Here is a 15,788-nt window from a genome sequence, read left to right as displayed (position 1 = left end):
TTTTTTTCTTTTCTTATGACAAACTTTGAATTAAAAATGGAGCGTTACAGATAGTAATGAAGATTCCGAACACACGACCGATGACAGGACCTATACTTTGCCTTGGTCCAAAATGTAGATACTGTTGCACAAAATCGAATTTTTACGCTACAATAATTACACGGTTAGCGCTTACAGCAATTAAGAACTATATTCATGCTACCTTTTTCGAAATGCTTCCTCTCTCTATGATATCTTCTCAAAGTCGTTCTCTATTTTCAGTCACACCAAGGAGCATCTCAGATTGAATTCATTCTCTATCCAGCACGTCCGCCGTCAAATCTACTCACTAATCTGCCACACAACACACAATCTCTGCCTTCGAGTTCCATTCTGATTACTACTAATATATCCTCTGGTAGCCTTAGAGTAACATATGTTCAGGCATCCGAATACTCGTAAAGTGGCACAGATTTTAAACAAAATCGCCATCTCTCATGAAATACAATCATTTCAACTTCTGTTGTATTTATAAACACAGCCATAATATGTAGCCAATGTGGAAGGTGAATATGTGCTTTAATTTTCTTGGCTTAATATGCAGTGTCTTGCAACTACATGCTTTATCTTACATGTGATGTTCATCTGGGTTGATACAGCTGTTGTAGAGTGACACAAGTGCGGGAAGTATGCAGCAGACAATTGTCACTGAGTCCGCATTTCCGCCACCCCGAAATACACTTGGCCGGATGAGGTGACGCCAGTTACGTCACTGGACATGTGCTCTTAAATAAGTCATTGCGACAGCAGCCTGACGCACTCGCTGTGTACTGATTGTGCCTATTTTTACAGATTTTCTGCACCTGTGTCAACGCGCGGGGCACTCCGTGGCTTATAAGACCGCCGACCACCTCTTGGTAGCCACCTCCATTCCCCACAGAACGCCTGAAGCCTCCGCCATGAACACCGCAGCGGTTCTCCTGTTATTCTGCGCCTTGTCGTCGGTGAGTCCCCGATGAATTTCAAGTCTACTTTTACGTTGTACATATATCTGTTGGCCCCCCCCCCCCCCCCATGAACCATGGACCTTGCCGTTGGTGGGGAGGCTTGCGTGCCTCAGCGATACAGATGGCCGTACCGTAGGTGCAACCACAACGGAGGGGTATCTGTTGAGAGGCCAGACAAACATGTGGTTCCTGAAGAGGGGCAGCAGCCTTTTCAGTAGTTGCAGGGGCAACAGTCTGGATGATTGACTGATCTGGCCTTGTAACATTAACCAAAACGGCCTTGCTGTGCTGGTACTGCGAACGGCTGAAAGCAAGGGGAAACTACAGCCGTAATTTTTCCCGAGGACATGCAGCTCTACTGTATGATTAAATGATGATGGCGTCCTCTTGGGTAAAATATTCCGGAGGTAAAATAGTCCCCCATTCAGATCTCCGGGCGGGGACTACTCAAGAGGACGTCGTTATCAGGAGAAAGAAAACTGGTGTTCTACGGATCGGAGCGTGGAATGTCAGATCACTTAATCGGGCAGGTAGGTTAGAAAATTTAAAAAGGGAAATGGATAGGTTAAAGTTAGATATAGTGGGAATTAGTGAAGTTCGGTGGCAGGAGGAACAAGACTTTTGGTCAGGTGATTATAGGGTTATAAATACAAAATCAAATAGGGGTAATGCAGGAGTGGGTTTAATAATGAATAAAAAAATAGGAGTGCGGGTTAGCTACTACAAACAGCATAGTGAACGCATTATTGTGGCCAAGATAGACACAAAGCCCATGCCTACTACAGTAGTACAAGTTTATATGCCAACTAGCTCTGCAGATGATGAAGAAATAGATGAAATGTATGACGAGATAAAAGAAATTATTCAGGTAGTGAAGGGAGACGAAAATTTAATAGTCATGGGTGACTGGAATTCGTCAGTAGGAAAAGGGAGAGAAGGAAACATAGTAGGTGAATATGGATTGGGGGGAAGGAATGAAAGAGGAAGCCGCCTTGTAGAATTTTGCACAGAGCATAACTTAATCATAGCTAACACTTGGTTCAAGAATCATGAAAGGAGGCTGTATACATGGAAGAAGCCAGGAGATACTGACAGGTTTCAGATAGATTATATAATGGTAAGACAGAGATTTAGGAACCAGGTTTTAAACTGTAAGACATTTCCTGGGGCAGATGTGGATTCTGACCACAATCTATTGGTTATGAACTGCAGATTGAAACTGAAGAAACTGCAAAAAGGTGGGAATTTAAGGAGATGGGACCTGGATAAACTGAAAGAACCAGAGGTTGTAGAGAGTTTCAGGGAGAGCATAAGGGAACAATTGACAGGAATGGGGGAAAGAAATACAGTAGAAGAAGAATGGGTAGCTCGGAGGGATGAAGTGGTGAAGGCAGCAGACGATCAAGTAGGTAAAAAGACGAGGGCTAATAGAAATCCTTGGGTAACAGAAGAAATATTGAATTTAATTGATGAAAGGAGAAATTATAAAAATGCAGTAAATGAAGCAGGCAAAAAGGAATACAAACGTCTCAAAAATGAGATCGACAGGAAGTGCAAAATGGCTAAGCAGGGATGGCTAGAGGACAAATGTAAGGATGTAGAGGCTTGTCTCACTAGGGGTAAGATAGATACTGCCTACAGGAAAATTAAAGAGACCTTTGGAGAGAAGAGAACCACTTGTATGAATATCAAGAGCTCAGATGGAAACCCAGTTCTAAGCAAAGAAGGGAAGGTAGAAAGGTGGAAGGAGTATATAGAGGGTTTATACAAGGGAGATGTACTTGAGGACAATATTATGGAAATGGAAGAGGATGTAGATGAAGACGAAATGGGAGATAAGATACTGCGTGAAGAGTTTGACAGAGCACTGAAAGACCTGAGTCGAAACAAGGCCCCGGGAGTAGACAACATTCCACTAGAACTACTGATGGCCTCGGGAGAGCCAGTCACGACAAAACTCTACCATCTGGTGAGCACGATGTATGAGACAGGCGAAATACCCTCAGACTTCAAGAAGAATATAATAATTCCAATCCCAAAGAAAGCAGGTGTTGACAAATGTGAAAATTACCGAACTATCAGTTTAATAAGTCACAGCTGCAAAATACTAACGCGAATTCTTTACAGACGAATGGAAAAACTGGTAGAAGCTGACCTCGGGGAAGATCAGTTTGGATTCCGTAGGAATGTTGGAACACGTGAGGCAATACTGACCCTACGACTTATCTTGGAAGAAAGATTAAGAAAAGGCAAACCTACGTTTCTAGCATTTGTAGACTTAGAGAAAGCTTTTGACAATGTTGACTGGAATACTCTCTTTCAAATTCTGAAGGTGGCAGGGGTAAAATACAGGGAGCGAAAGGCTATTTACAATTTGTACAGAAACCAGATGGCAGTTATAAGAGTCGAGGGGCATGAAAGGGAAGCAGTGGTTGGGAAAGGAGTGAGACAGGGTTGTAGCCTGTCCCCGATGTTATTCAATCTGTATATTGAGCAAGCAGTAAAGGAAACAAAAGAAAAATTCGGAGTAGGTATTAAAATTCATGGAGAAGAAGTAAAAACTTTGAGGTTCGCCGATGACATTGTAATTCTGTCAGAGACAGCAAAGGACTTGGAAGAGCAGTTGAACGGAATGGACAGTGTCTTGAAAGGAGGATATAAGATGAACATCAACAAAAGCAAAACGAGGATAATGGAATGTAGTCAAATTAAGTCGGGTGATGCTGAGGGAATTAGATTAGTAAATGAGACACTTAAAGTAGTAAAGGAGTTTTGCTATTTAGGGAGTAAAATAACCGATGATGGTCGAAGTAGAGAGGATATAAAATGTAGACTGGCAATGGCAAGGAAAGCGTTTCTCAAGAAGAGAAATTTGTTAACATCGAGTATAGATTTAGGTGTCAGGAAGTCGTTTCTGAAAGTATTTGTATGGAGTGTAGCCATGTATGGAAGTGAGACATGGACGATAACTAGTTTGGACAAGAAGAGAATAGAAGCTTTCGAAATGTGGTGCTACAGAAGAATGCTGAAGATAAGGTGGGTAGATCACGTAACTAATGAGGAGGTATTGAATAGGATTGGAGAGAAGAGAAGTTTGTGGCACAACTTGACTAGAAGAAGGGATCGGTTGGTAGGACATGTTTTGAGGCATCAAGGGATCACAAATTTAGCATTGGAGGGCAGCGTGGAGGGTAAAAATCGTAGAGGGAGACCAAGAGATGAATACACTAAGCAGATTCAGAAGGATGTAGGTTGCAGTAGGTACTGGGAGATGAAGAAGCTTGCACAGGATAGAGTAGCATGGAGAGCTGCATCAAACCAGTCTCAGGACTGAAGACCACAACAACAACAACATATCTGTTGGCACAGCTTCTTTTACGTAACATATTTTCCTTTACCCCTTTACGTTATCACCCACTGCTGAAAGAGCATTTCTCTCTCTCTCTCTCTCTCTCTCTCCCTGCAGATAGTCCGTCATAATTTACATGTAGGCCACAGCTGACGTCCTGCCTTCGATTACTACCACGGGCCCAATTGAAGTCCGAGTGAATGTCCTCCATATCATAACACTTCACCAACCAGACTGCGCCCGTGGCGCTGTGCATATTTCGATCAGTCATTTGCCTGGATGACGGCGTATCCGGACACGACCCTTGATCTAGTGTAACAGAAACGTAATTCATCCAGTCAGGCGACACGATTCCAATATTACACGAGCCAGTTTCAATGATCCTGTGCCTAATGCTATCGTAATTAGCGATGTCTTTTCGTCAAATGGGTGCATGTAAGGATCGTGTGCTGCGTAGCCCCATATTCTTCAACGTATACGATGTGCCCCGAAACACTTGTGCCTGCAGCTACTTTGTCTTCTGATCTGCCACAGATTACCACCTGCCCTACTTTACTGAGCAGGAACTCTCCGACATTCTTAGACGTTCAACACCATCTCGTGTTTCCGTAGATTCTCACGACAGGGAATTGTGGCGGTTCGTATCCAGCCAGCCAGAAGACGACGAAAAAATACTAATACATGCCAGCGTTTAATATTTTGAATTAGTTTATTCATCAACTTACATATTTCACAAGGCAAGGTTCTATATTCAGGTATGTATAAATTACAGTTCCCCCTATACATGTAAATTTTTGTCAAAGTTAAAAATTGATTAACATACGTTATAGTTCTGTTCCGTCATTTGAGACATTGTTAAGTACAGCTAACATAACAGCGCGCGTGACGAAAATTTCTGCACTGACAAGTACTCATTTTGGTGGAGCGTTACAAGTAGTAATGAAGATTCTGAACATACGACGGACAGGACCGATAGTTTGCCTTGGATCCAAAACGGAGATATTATTGAACAAAATGGAGTTTTTACACTACAATAATTACATAGCTAGCACTTGCAGAAATTAAGAAGTATAATCATGCTACGTTTTTCGAAATGTGTTCTGTCTCTATCATATCATCTCAAAGCCGTACGCTATTCTTAGTCACACCAGAGAACATCTCATTCTCTATCCAGCGCGTCCGCCATCGAAGGTACTCCTTTATCTGCCACCCAATACACACTCTCTGTAGCAGACTTCCTCTTATGCTTTAATGGAAACATTAGCACACTGATGAACTTGTGCGTCGAGAAATAATATCAACATTTACCGACTGTATTAGCGTGAACTACATGTATTATAAACGGGTTGAGAAATGAACTAAATGAGCTACGTCAGGATACATGTAGGCATGTTGTACCAATGCATTAATTTTGACAAAAATTTAGAGCCACTGTGGAACCACAGCTTTAAATATCAATATACACAGTATGCACCAGCTAAAAACGACACTGGTCAAAGTGTACCGATAACAGAAGAAGAAAGCTTTCAGTAAATATGAGTTTACGAATGATACGTATGCGAGATAATTTCATATTGGTGGGTACGAAGCGTGACTGACTTCAGTATGAAATACTGAGTTGGTATAGATCTATTTGATATGTAAACTTTTCGATTAAATTCTTAACTTATTGTCGAATTTTAGTCATGACCCATCGTAGAGGAGGGTGGCATGATGGTCCCAGGCAGATTTTGTTGCTGATGTAACACGACATCTACCGCCGATGTTGTTCAAGACGGATATCTGAGATCACTTGACTTCAGTCCTCTGGATTATTGTGTCTGGCTTTATCCCAAATGTTCAAATGTGTGTGAATTCCTAAGGGATCAAACTGCTGAGATGATCAATCCCTAGACTTACACACTACTTGAACTAACTTACGCTAAGCACAACACACACACCCATGCCCGAGAGAGGACTCGAACCATGCCGGGATCAGCCGCACAATCCGTGACTGCAGCGCCCCAGACCGCTCTGCTAATTCCGCGTGGCATGTGGCCTCAAACCGCGCGGTGCTTCATCTCAGATGCGAAGTGTCAGCGCTTCTGACGATACGATTGGAGAACTGGAGCAGCCAATTGTACAACCTTGTCAAGATTTACGAGACAAATCCGGGGTTATATGAAAGAATCCGTACCTCTCTCCGCAGGCGAGTGTAGTACTGGACCCGAACGTGTCGACAACACGTGGATCACCTCTGTTAACAGTTACGAGAGTACACTGTGTATGTTACGTGCTACGGTGGTGTTGCATTTCTTGGTAAGGTAGGCCGTGGCTTAAATTCACGCCAAATTAGGTGGAGACCTAAGTGAAAGGTTAACATTTCAAATACATTTTTCCTAACTAGGATAATATTTTGTACTGAAGTCAGTGACGGCTCGTAACCACACACTGAAAACATTTTGCAAACAAGTCGTTTGCAGACCTATTTTTTACCGGAACGAATTTGCTGCTATTATTCTAAACTTTCACCTGTGTCAATTTCATCTATTAATTATGATATATCGTGTAATCACCACGACATTATGACATGATAGTTTCTTCTTATACTCATTTTATGACGCATTACATTGTACATAATTTACTACCAGCGGTAACTGTCATCAAGTGCACACCATGTCTGAATGATTCTTCTCCTATATCTATATCTTTTTCTCCACTTTTTATGCTATTATATTATTTTCAGTGTTTTCACTGCTCTTCAGCATGTAAAGCTAGCGGTTATCTTACTTTCATTTAACTGTTCCATATGCATGCTAAGTATTTTACTTTTAAAAAGTTAAAACAGTGATAGCGAGCAAAAAACCCTATTGTAGTACATATAGTACCAAGTTGACGCCGGCCGCAGTGGCCGAGCGGTTCTACGCGCTACGGTCGCAGGTTCGAATCCTGCCTCGGGCATGGATGTGTGTGATGTCCTTAGGTTACTTAGGTTTAAGTAGTTCTAAGTTCTAGGGGACTGCTGATCTCAGAAGTTAAGTCCCATAGTGCTCAGAGCCATTTGAACCATTTGAACCAAGTTGACGAAACAACACATTATTCTGTGAAAAACTGTATAATATACTGGGTGAACCAGAACACCAACCGAAAAGCTTTCGGAGGTTGTTCAGGGACAGTTTTCGAATATTTTAGTATGAGGGACATGCGGTCTCGGATGACTCGATATAGAGTAATTATACACTCCTGGAAATGGAAAAAAGAACACATTGACACCGGTGTGTCAGACCCACCATACTTGCTCCGGACACTGCGAGAGGGCTGTATAAGCAATGATCACACGCACGGCACAGCGGACACACCAGGAACCGCGGTGTTGGCCGTCGAATGGCGCTAGCTGCGCAGCATTTGTGCACCGCCGCCGTCAGTGTCAGCCAGTTTGCCGTGGCATACGGAGCTCCATCGCAGTCTTTAACACTGGTAGCATGCCGCGACAGCGTGGACGTGAACCGTATGTGCAGTTGACGGACTTTGAGCGAGGGCGTATAGTGGGCATGCGGGAGGCCGGGTGGACGTACCGCCGAATTGCTCAACACGTGGGGCGTGAGGTCTCCACAGTACATCGATGTTGTCGCCAGTGGTCGGCGGAAGGTGCACGTGCCCGTCGACCTGGGACCAGACCGCAGCGACGCACGGATGCACGCCAAGACCGTAGGATCCTACGCAGTGCCGTAGGGGACCGCACCGCCACTTCCCAGCAAATTAGGGACACTGTTGCTCCTGGGGTATCGGCGAGGACCATTCGCAACCGTCTCCATGAAGCTGGGCTACGGTCCCGCACACCGTTAGGCCGTCTTCCGCTCACGCCCCAACATCGTGCAGCCCGCCTCCAGTGGTGTCGCGACAGGCGTGAATGGAGGGACGAATGGAGACGTGTCGTCTTCAGCGATGAGAGTCGCTTCTGCCTTGGTGCCAATGATGGTCGTATGCGTGTTTGGCGCCGTGCAGGTGAGCGCCACAATCAGGACTGCATACGACCGAGGCACGCAGGGCCAACACCCGGCATCATGGTGTGGGGAGCGATCTCCTACACTGGCCGTACACCACTGGTGATCGTCGAGGGGACACTGAATAGTGCACTGTACATCCAAACCGTCATCGAACCCATCGTTCTACCATTCCTAGACCGGCAAGGGAACTTGCTGTTCCAACAGGACAATGCACGTCCGCATGTATCCCGTGCCACCCAACGTGCTCTAGAAGGAGTAAGTCAACTACCCTGGCCAGCAAGATCTCCGGATCTGTCCCCCAATGAGCATGTTTGGGACTGGATGAAGCGTCGTCTCACGCGGTCTGCACGTCCAGCACGAACGCTGGTCCAACTGAGGCGCCAGGTGGAAATGGCATGGCAAGCCGTTCCACAGGACTACATCCAGCATCTCTACGATCGTCTCCATGTGAGAATAGCAGCCTGCATTGCTGCGAAAGGTGGATATACACTGTACTAGTGCCGACATTGTGCATGCTCTGTTGCCTGTGTCTATGTGCCTGTGGTTCTGTCAGTGTGATCATGTGATGTATCTGACCCCAGGAATGTGTCAATAAAGTTTCCCCTTCCTGGAACAATGAATTCACGGTGTTCTTATTTCAATTTCCAGGAGTGTATTTCGCTTTATTTCTTGCCCCTCGTATTGATAATGCATTGAAAATCACTGCACACCAGCGCAAATGTGGAGGGTGTGCGCTGTGTGTGTTGTTTGGTAATAAAGTTGTTCTATTCCCTCACGTTACATACTGTTGACAACAGTACGGCCTACCTTACTCTCGGTCGTGAACCTTGTATTCAGTACTACTCGGTCCTGCCTCTGGTTTGTTTTTGTGCAAGTTGTAGTTGTGCGTTGACAGTGATACACGTTAATTTGGATAGGTTTACTGCTGAAGTATTGGCCAATATGCATCGCGCGCTTTGCCCCACTGAATGCAGTGCAAAAGCGACACAAGGAGACGCTGTGCCCTGCTGTTCCCACGGCGACGGAAACCACAAAAAAACAGTTTTGCATCTGTAAATGGCGTCCGGAATAGCCGGATCCTTTGATATTACTAGGTGTTGGTGATTGTGTTACATGCTTTTTCAAGAAACAAAGACAGTTCTGGTAACAAAGAGGAATAAATCATAATTACATTAATATCATGTAATCAGCCACCGGAAGTCACAGGCCCCTACCGAAACATTCAGAAATATCTCTCGACTACCACAGAAGTTGAGCCAGTTGTGTTCTCGTTCACCATAATGAACATGTGACGTTACCGACACAAAAGAGCTGATAGTGTTAGAGAAAACAGAGTAATCATAAGAAAAACAGTGAATATAGCACATAAAGCGCAGGGACGGTTGTAGGTAAGAGGGCAGCACTAGCGAATTGTGGTTGCGTAAGGTGGAAATTTCGTCTAATTTTTCTTTGCAAGCACAGAAATTAAGAAGAGTTAGAATATTCAAAAGGTACAAGGTTTGAAACTTGAATAATGACAACTATTTATTTACAACTTAGACAAAACAGATACATGTTTCAAAGTTTTACTGTCCTTCAAAGTATTTGCCAGCGTTGTGCCTAGCTCGTTGCTCGTGATGTGAAAGCTGTATAATACCCTAGTGGAGCAGTGTATTGGCCGATCAATCACTGCAACACTTTTGAAGCGAATTTGTCTTTCGTTCCTCTGGTTGCAGGCTGCGTTCCAAAAATGAACAGCTTAGAGAAAGAAACGGCGACATTTTCTGCAGGACCCATCAATGGTTCCATGAACCCTCTGCCTGGCACTAAATTGTGAACTGTAGAATAATCATTTAGATATAATTTTGCAGGACAATGTTTGAATATACCAGGTGATCAAAAAGTCAGTATAAATTTGAAAACTTAATAAACCACGGAATAATGTAGATAGAGAGATACAAATTGACACACATGCTTGGAATGACATGGGGTTTTATTAGAACAAAAAAAAAAAAAGTTCACAAAATGTCCGATGGATTGCGCTGGACAGCAAAACGTCATTGACTGCGCATGACAATCGTGTATAAAAGGAGCTGTAATGAGAGAGTGAATCAGATGCGCCAGCAGTCGCAGCATGTTGACGTTACCTGAAAAGGCGCTTTTAGTGAAGCTGTATTATCAGAATGGGGAATGTGCTAGTTCAGCGTTACGATCCTATCGCCATAGGAAGGGGATTCGAACGGGTAAAGGTCCGTTGACAAATGCAGCTGTGGCGAGAATGATTTCGAAGTTCGAAGCCACGGGTTGCTTAGACGAGAGACCCCGTAGTGGCCGACCGAGCACAAGGCGTAATGCTGCTGAGACAGTTCAGGAAGAAATGGAGACTGCAGCGGGTTCGTCTATGCACGGGGAAGTCAGCGCTCGTGCAGTCGCACGTCGCACCGGCATTCCATACACTACTGTTTGGTTGGCACTTGGGCGTACCCTCCGATGCTATCCGTACAAAATCCACCGGCATCATGAACTGTTTTACCTGGCGATTTAGTGAAGCGGATTGCATTTGCGGTGTGGGCGTTTCAAAAGATGGTGGAAGATGACGATTGGTTGAGTAACGTGTTGTGGACCGACGAAGCTCATTTCACGCTCAGAGGGTCTGTCAACGCCCACAACTGCAGAATTTGGGCTCGAATATCCTAGAACTGTCGTGGAAACTCCACTGCACGACGAAAAAGTCACGGTATGGGTTGGATTTACCACATGTACCGTTATCGGGCCTTTTTTCTTCGAGGAAATGCGTGATTCTGGTTTTGTAATTGCTACCGTGGCGGGTCAGAGGTGCGCCGATATGTTACAGAATCGCATCATCCCCAGCCTGGCTGATAAACACCTGCTGGAACGTACGATGTTTATGCGGGATGGCGCTCCACCACATACTGCTAGACGCGTGAAAGACCTCTTGCGCGCGTCGTTTGGTGATGATCGTGTGCTCAGCCGCCACTTTCGTCATGCTTGGCCTCCCAGGTCCCCAGACCTCAGTCCGTGCGTTTATTGTCTTTAGGGTTACCTGAAGTCGCAAGTGTATCGTGATCGACCGACATCTCTAGGGATGCTGAAATACAATATCCGACGCCAATGCCTCACCATAAGTCCGGACTTGCTTTACAGTGCTGTTCACAACATTATTCCTCGACTACAGCTATTGTTGAGGAATGATGGTGGACATATTGAGCATTTCCTGTAAAGAACATCATCTTTGCTTTGTCTTATTTTGTCATGCTAATTATTGTTATTCTGGTCAGATGAAGCGCCATCTGTCGGACATTTTTTGAACTTTTGAATTTTTTTTGGTTCTAATAAAACCCCATGTCATTCCAAGCATGTGTCTCAATTTGTACCTCTCTTTCTACATTATTCCGTGATTTATTCAGTTTTCAAATTTATACTGACTTTTTGATCACCCGGTACATGCAAATTGTGACTGATTTTTTTTTTTTTTTCATCTTTGGGGTTGGGAAAAGCTGTCCCACCCACCACATTCCCCAGACTTCAGCCCTAGTAACTCGAATCCTAAACTGAAGAGAGCACTTCATGCCATTCGCTTTAGAACCGTTACTGAGATTCGTCGGGCAATACACCGCTCCACTAGACGTACAACACACTGGCGCTGCTAAGGGTATCCTAGGATTCCACATTGCTGGCAGTTGGTTATAGACAGTGCTGCTGACTACCTTGAAGGACACTAAAACTTTGAAACATGTATTTGGTATAAACTGTAAATAATTATTCGTCACTATTACCGTTCCGACCCTTGTGACTGTAACATATATTTACTTCTTCCAGTCTGACTGTGCTCTCCTTTCATTCCGACATTTGCACACTTCTCTCTGCAGGGTGTGGACTCGCGATGTTTCCGACAAGCCTAAGCGGACCCTCTTCTTCCCCTTCACCGATGTGGTGAACACGGTGGTGGGCGGCGCCCTGAACGCCGGGGACGTCCTCGGACACGACATCATCGGTGCCGCGGAAGACGTGGCAGAGGTTGGGATCGACGTCTTCGAGCAGCTCGCCGAGCAGCTGCTGCAGGCCAACTCGCTCGAGTCGACGCTGATGAAGTGCCTGGCAGACCTGGGCAAGGTGGGGGCGCAGGCCGCGGAGCAGGTGGCCGACCAGGTGGTGGACGCCATGGTGGACGCGATCGCCGCAGCGCTGATGCAGGGCTCGAGCAGCTCTGCCGCGCTGGGCCAGGGCGCGGGCAGCGTGCTGGGCGGCCTCTCTGGGGAGGTGGCCCAGTGCCTGGCCGACGCCCTGCTGGGCATCCTGGGAAACCTGGACGGCGTGCTGGGCGACGCCCTGGGCTCAGTGACTGGCAGCGTGGGCGGCATCCTCTCCGGCGTCACCGGCAACTCCAACGTGACTGACACCGTACAGGACGTCCTGAATAACCTGGCGAACGGTTCGTCGGTGGCAGATGTCGTGTCTGGTGTAACTGGCAACGGTACTGGCGTCGTGTCTGGAGTAACCAGCAATGCGACCGGGGTCGTGTCCGATGTTACAGGCGGTCTGACGTCGGGTCTCACCGGAAGCTCGGGCTCGTCCAACATCGTTAGTGACGTAGTGTCCAGCGCCACTGGAACCGTTGGAGGTCTCCTATCTGGCAGCACTGGGAGTTCGAAGTCAAGTGGCTCTGCGCTCGGTGGACTACTGGGAAAACGCAAATGAACTTTGACATGATGCAGCCTGCAGACACACTTTTCCACATCTGTTCACCCAATGGGTTCCAACGAAAATTCAAATCTGTGAGTCTGTACCTCGTTAAGGCACTTTGAAGCGAATAAATCTAGATTGAAACCTTTTCTATTGTTTCATATATGTATAGTACATACAGTTCCAGACTACAATGGAATGGAGCACATATATAAGAAGACAGCAAACTTCATCTCAGATACTGTGGTTGCGCTCAAAAATGATATAGGTGCTGATGACGGAATGGAAAGTGGACCAGCCAGACTGGCTGTAGGAGAGACATAATAGCCCTTTGTCAGTGGACAGGTGGAATGCGATTTTGCTGGTGGGGTCTCTGGGCATCACTGTTGACTCCCTAGAGAGAGAGTCAAAGGTCTAGCTAGCCTTGCGTGTCAGAAACTGAGCCAGTTAATCACAACCCTGTATACAAATTGTGTATGTACTCTTTAATAAAATCTACACCTTCCTCTCCGCAGGTATGGCACAACAACCTTAGTGATATATTTTTTTAGTGAGGACGACAGGTTGAAAATGACAGCAGAAGCTTTATTTACGCGTTTGGACTTTTTGAGTCATCTGACATCTGCAACCTAGATTTTTTTGGTTAGTAAAAAAAATTAATAGTTCTTAAATTCAAGACATATCGTATAGGTAAATGGAGTGGTTCTCCCAACAAGTCAAACGGAAAAATTAATTTCTTTTTCAGCCACTTTAAAATGAAATTAAACGCTAAAGTAGGTTGGAGTTAGGTATGGGCTCCTGAATGGCTGCACAAACATCTGTTGCGCGAGCCAGTCTTCGGACGATACCACTCGGAAAGGGATGCTTCTCCTTGGCACTTGTGAACGGCGGACGCGCAAGACTTCATTGATAGTCGTAAGTAAGTCGGCAGGTTTGAGTATAGTGGTGCACAGTATTGGTGAGAAGTTGCGTATTAATTACATTGTTCCATTGGCGTTCGTTTTCCCTATCCAGCAACAGTTGTCGGCCTATCCGTTTGAGTGCAAACAGTGTAACATGCGAGGGTTGGAACTTAAATAGTGGCAACTATTTATTCACAACCGATACAAAAGAGTTACAAGTTTGCACCTGTTACTGTCCTTCAAAGCAGTCACCAGCGTTGTATGGGACCCGTTGCCAGCGATGTGGAAGGCGTAGTATACCGTTAGCAGAGCCTGTTGATGTTGCGAATGGAGCGATCTAAAATTATGATGATTCTCGTGTAGGTTGGTTCAAATGGCTCTGAGCACTATGGGACTTAACATCTGAGGTCATCAGTCCCCTAGAACTTAGAACTACTTAAACCTAACTAACCTAAGGACATCACACACATCCATGCCCGAGGCAGGATTCGAACCTGCGACCGTAGCGGTCGCGCGGTTCCAGACTGAAGCGCCTAGAACCGCTGTGGTGGTGTTATCCTAACGCATTACGGACCTCCACGCTATACCGTCAATGAACGGTATTACCGTTCATTTTTGGAGCATCACCTACGGCCAGCTTTGCGAAAGAAGCGGCGACACTTTCTGCGCAACCCACCCATCAGTTTGCACGACAATGCGCGGGCGCATACAGCGCAAGCTGTGGCTGCTCTGTTCGGTCTATGGGACTGGGAAGTACTGTACCATCCACCATAGACCTCGGAGTTAAGTCCTTGTGACTTTGATTTGATTCCGAAGATGAAGGAACCATTTCGTGGCATTCGCTTCAGAACTGTTCCAGAGATTCGACAGGCAGTAGGCCGCTCCATTCGCACCATCAATAGAACAGGCTCTGCTAACGGTATACTACGCCTTCCACACCGCTGGCAATGGGTTCTACACAACGGTAGTAACTACTTTGAAGGACAGTAACAGGTTCAAACATGTAACTCTTTTGTATCGGTTGTGAATAAATAGTTGCCACTATTCAAGTTCCAACCCTCGAATAAGTAGTGTTTCAGAAACTTTAATGAAAATATATTGTCGATGGGGTGTGGTATTTGCAGCAGAAACAGTCTTATACTGGCTTAGTTTGGTTTATTCCACGTTGGGAACCTGGTCGGGCTAGGAGTAGTTGCATATGCTGTATGCGAAATGCTGGTTGCATCCGTTGTGCGACAGGGGACTGAGATAAAAGTAGAGGTGGAGCCTGGAGGTCAGTTGCGTTTAAGGATTTGAGACCCCTTAATGTCATAACCTACGTATGCTATCTCAAGACGTGCCGTAGCAATCGGTGGCAATCCTCTTCCTCGAAAATTCTAAGGCTTATTGTTTTCGATTGAGATGCATTTCAGACGAGATACTGTGAACGAAATGAATGACGAACTCAGCTGCTAGAAAATGGACTGATGTCTGCTGTGTGAAATGGGAAGACGGTAGAAAATTAGTGTTGTTAGTGGGAGTTCTGGGTATTTAAAAAAAGTTTTGGCACTTTATTACTCGTGTGTTAATGATAGTTTGAACAACAGCTACAGGAAGAAACATTTTTTAAGAGAATGGTTATGTTTAAATATTCCATTCTAACGTATTGAAAACAGGTATTTTCTTACAATTTGTTAGTGCACTAAATAATACATGCGTTAACACTACGGATGCCACTACACCTAACAAAGTCATTCGGAACTGGAAGAAGAATTACACGAAGAAATTTCGTATCAACAAAATTATTCTCAACAACTCTAGAAAAATATTCGTGTATCTGAAGTGAGAACACGTGGGCCGGCCGGAGTGGCCGAGCGGTTCTAGGCGCTTCAGTCTGGAACCG

The 15,788-nt window shown here is 45.3% G+C and overlaps 1 protein-coding gene across 1 annotated transcript; it reads left to right on the top strand.

Annotated features, from left to right (window-relative positions):
- The first annotated feature begins 837 nt into the window (after positions 1–837).
- Positions 838–13,152, top strand: LOC126247615 (perilipin-4-like). The gene is made up of 2 exons (XM_049948496.1): positions 838–983; positions 12,191–13,152. The coding sequence occupies exon 2, from the start codon at positions 12,408–12,410 to the stop codon at positions 13,017–13,019; it is 612 nt and encodes a 203-aa protein (XP_049804453.1). The 5' UTR covers positions 838–983; positions 12,191–12,407; the 3' UTR covers positions 13,020–13,152.
- Positions 13,153–15,788: the final 2,636 nt, after the last annotated feature.

This window comes from Schistocerca nitens, chromosome 1 (genome assembly GCF_023898315.1).
Source record: "Schistocerca nitens isolate TAMUIC-IGC-003100 chromosome 1, iqSchNite1.1, whole genome shotgun sequence".
Classification (NCBI taxonomy): Eukaryota; Metazoa; Arthropoda; class Insecta; order Orthoptera; family Acrididae; genus Schistocerca; species Schistocerca nitens.
This window is presented reverse-complemented; position numbering and strand designations above follow the sequence as displayed.

What these genes read in the sequence shown, in the direction of transcription:
- LOC126247615 (XM_049948496.1), top strand. Translation starts at nt 12,408, where the DNA reads ATGAAGTGCCTGGCAGACCTGGGCAAGGTGGGGGCGCAGGCCGCGGAG.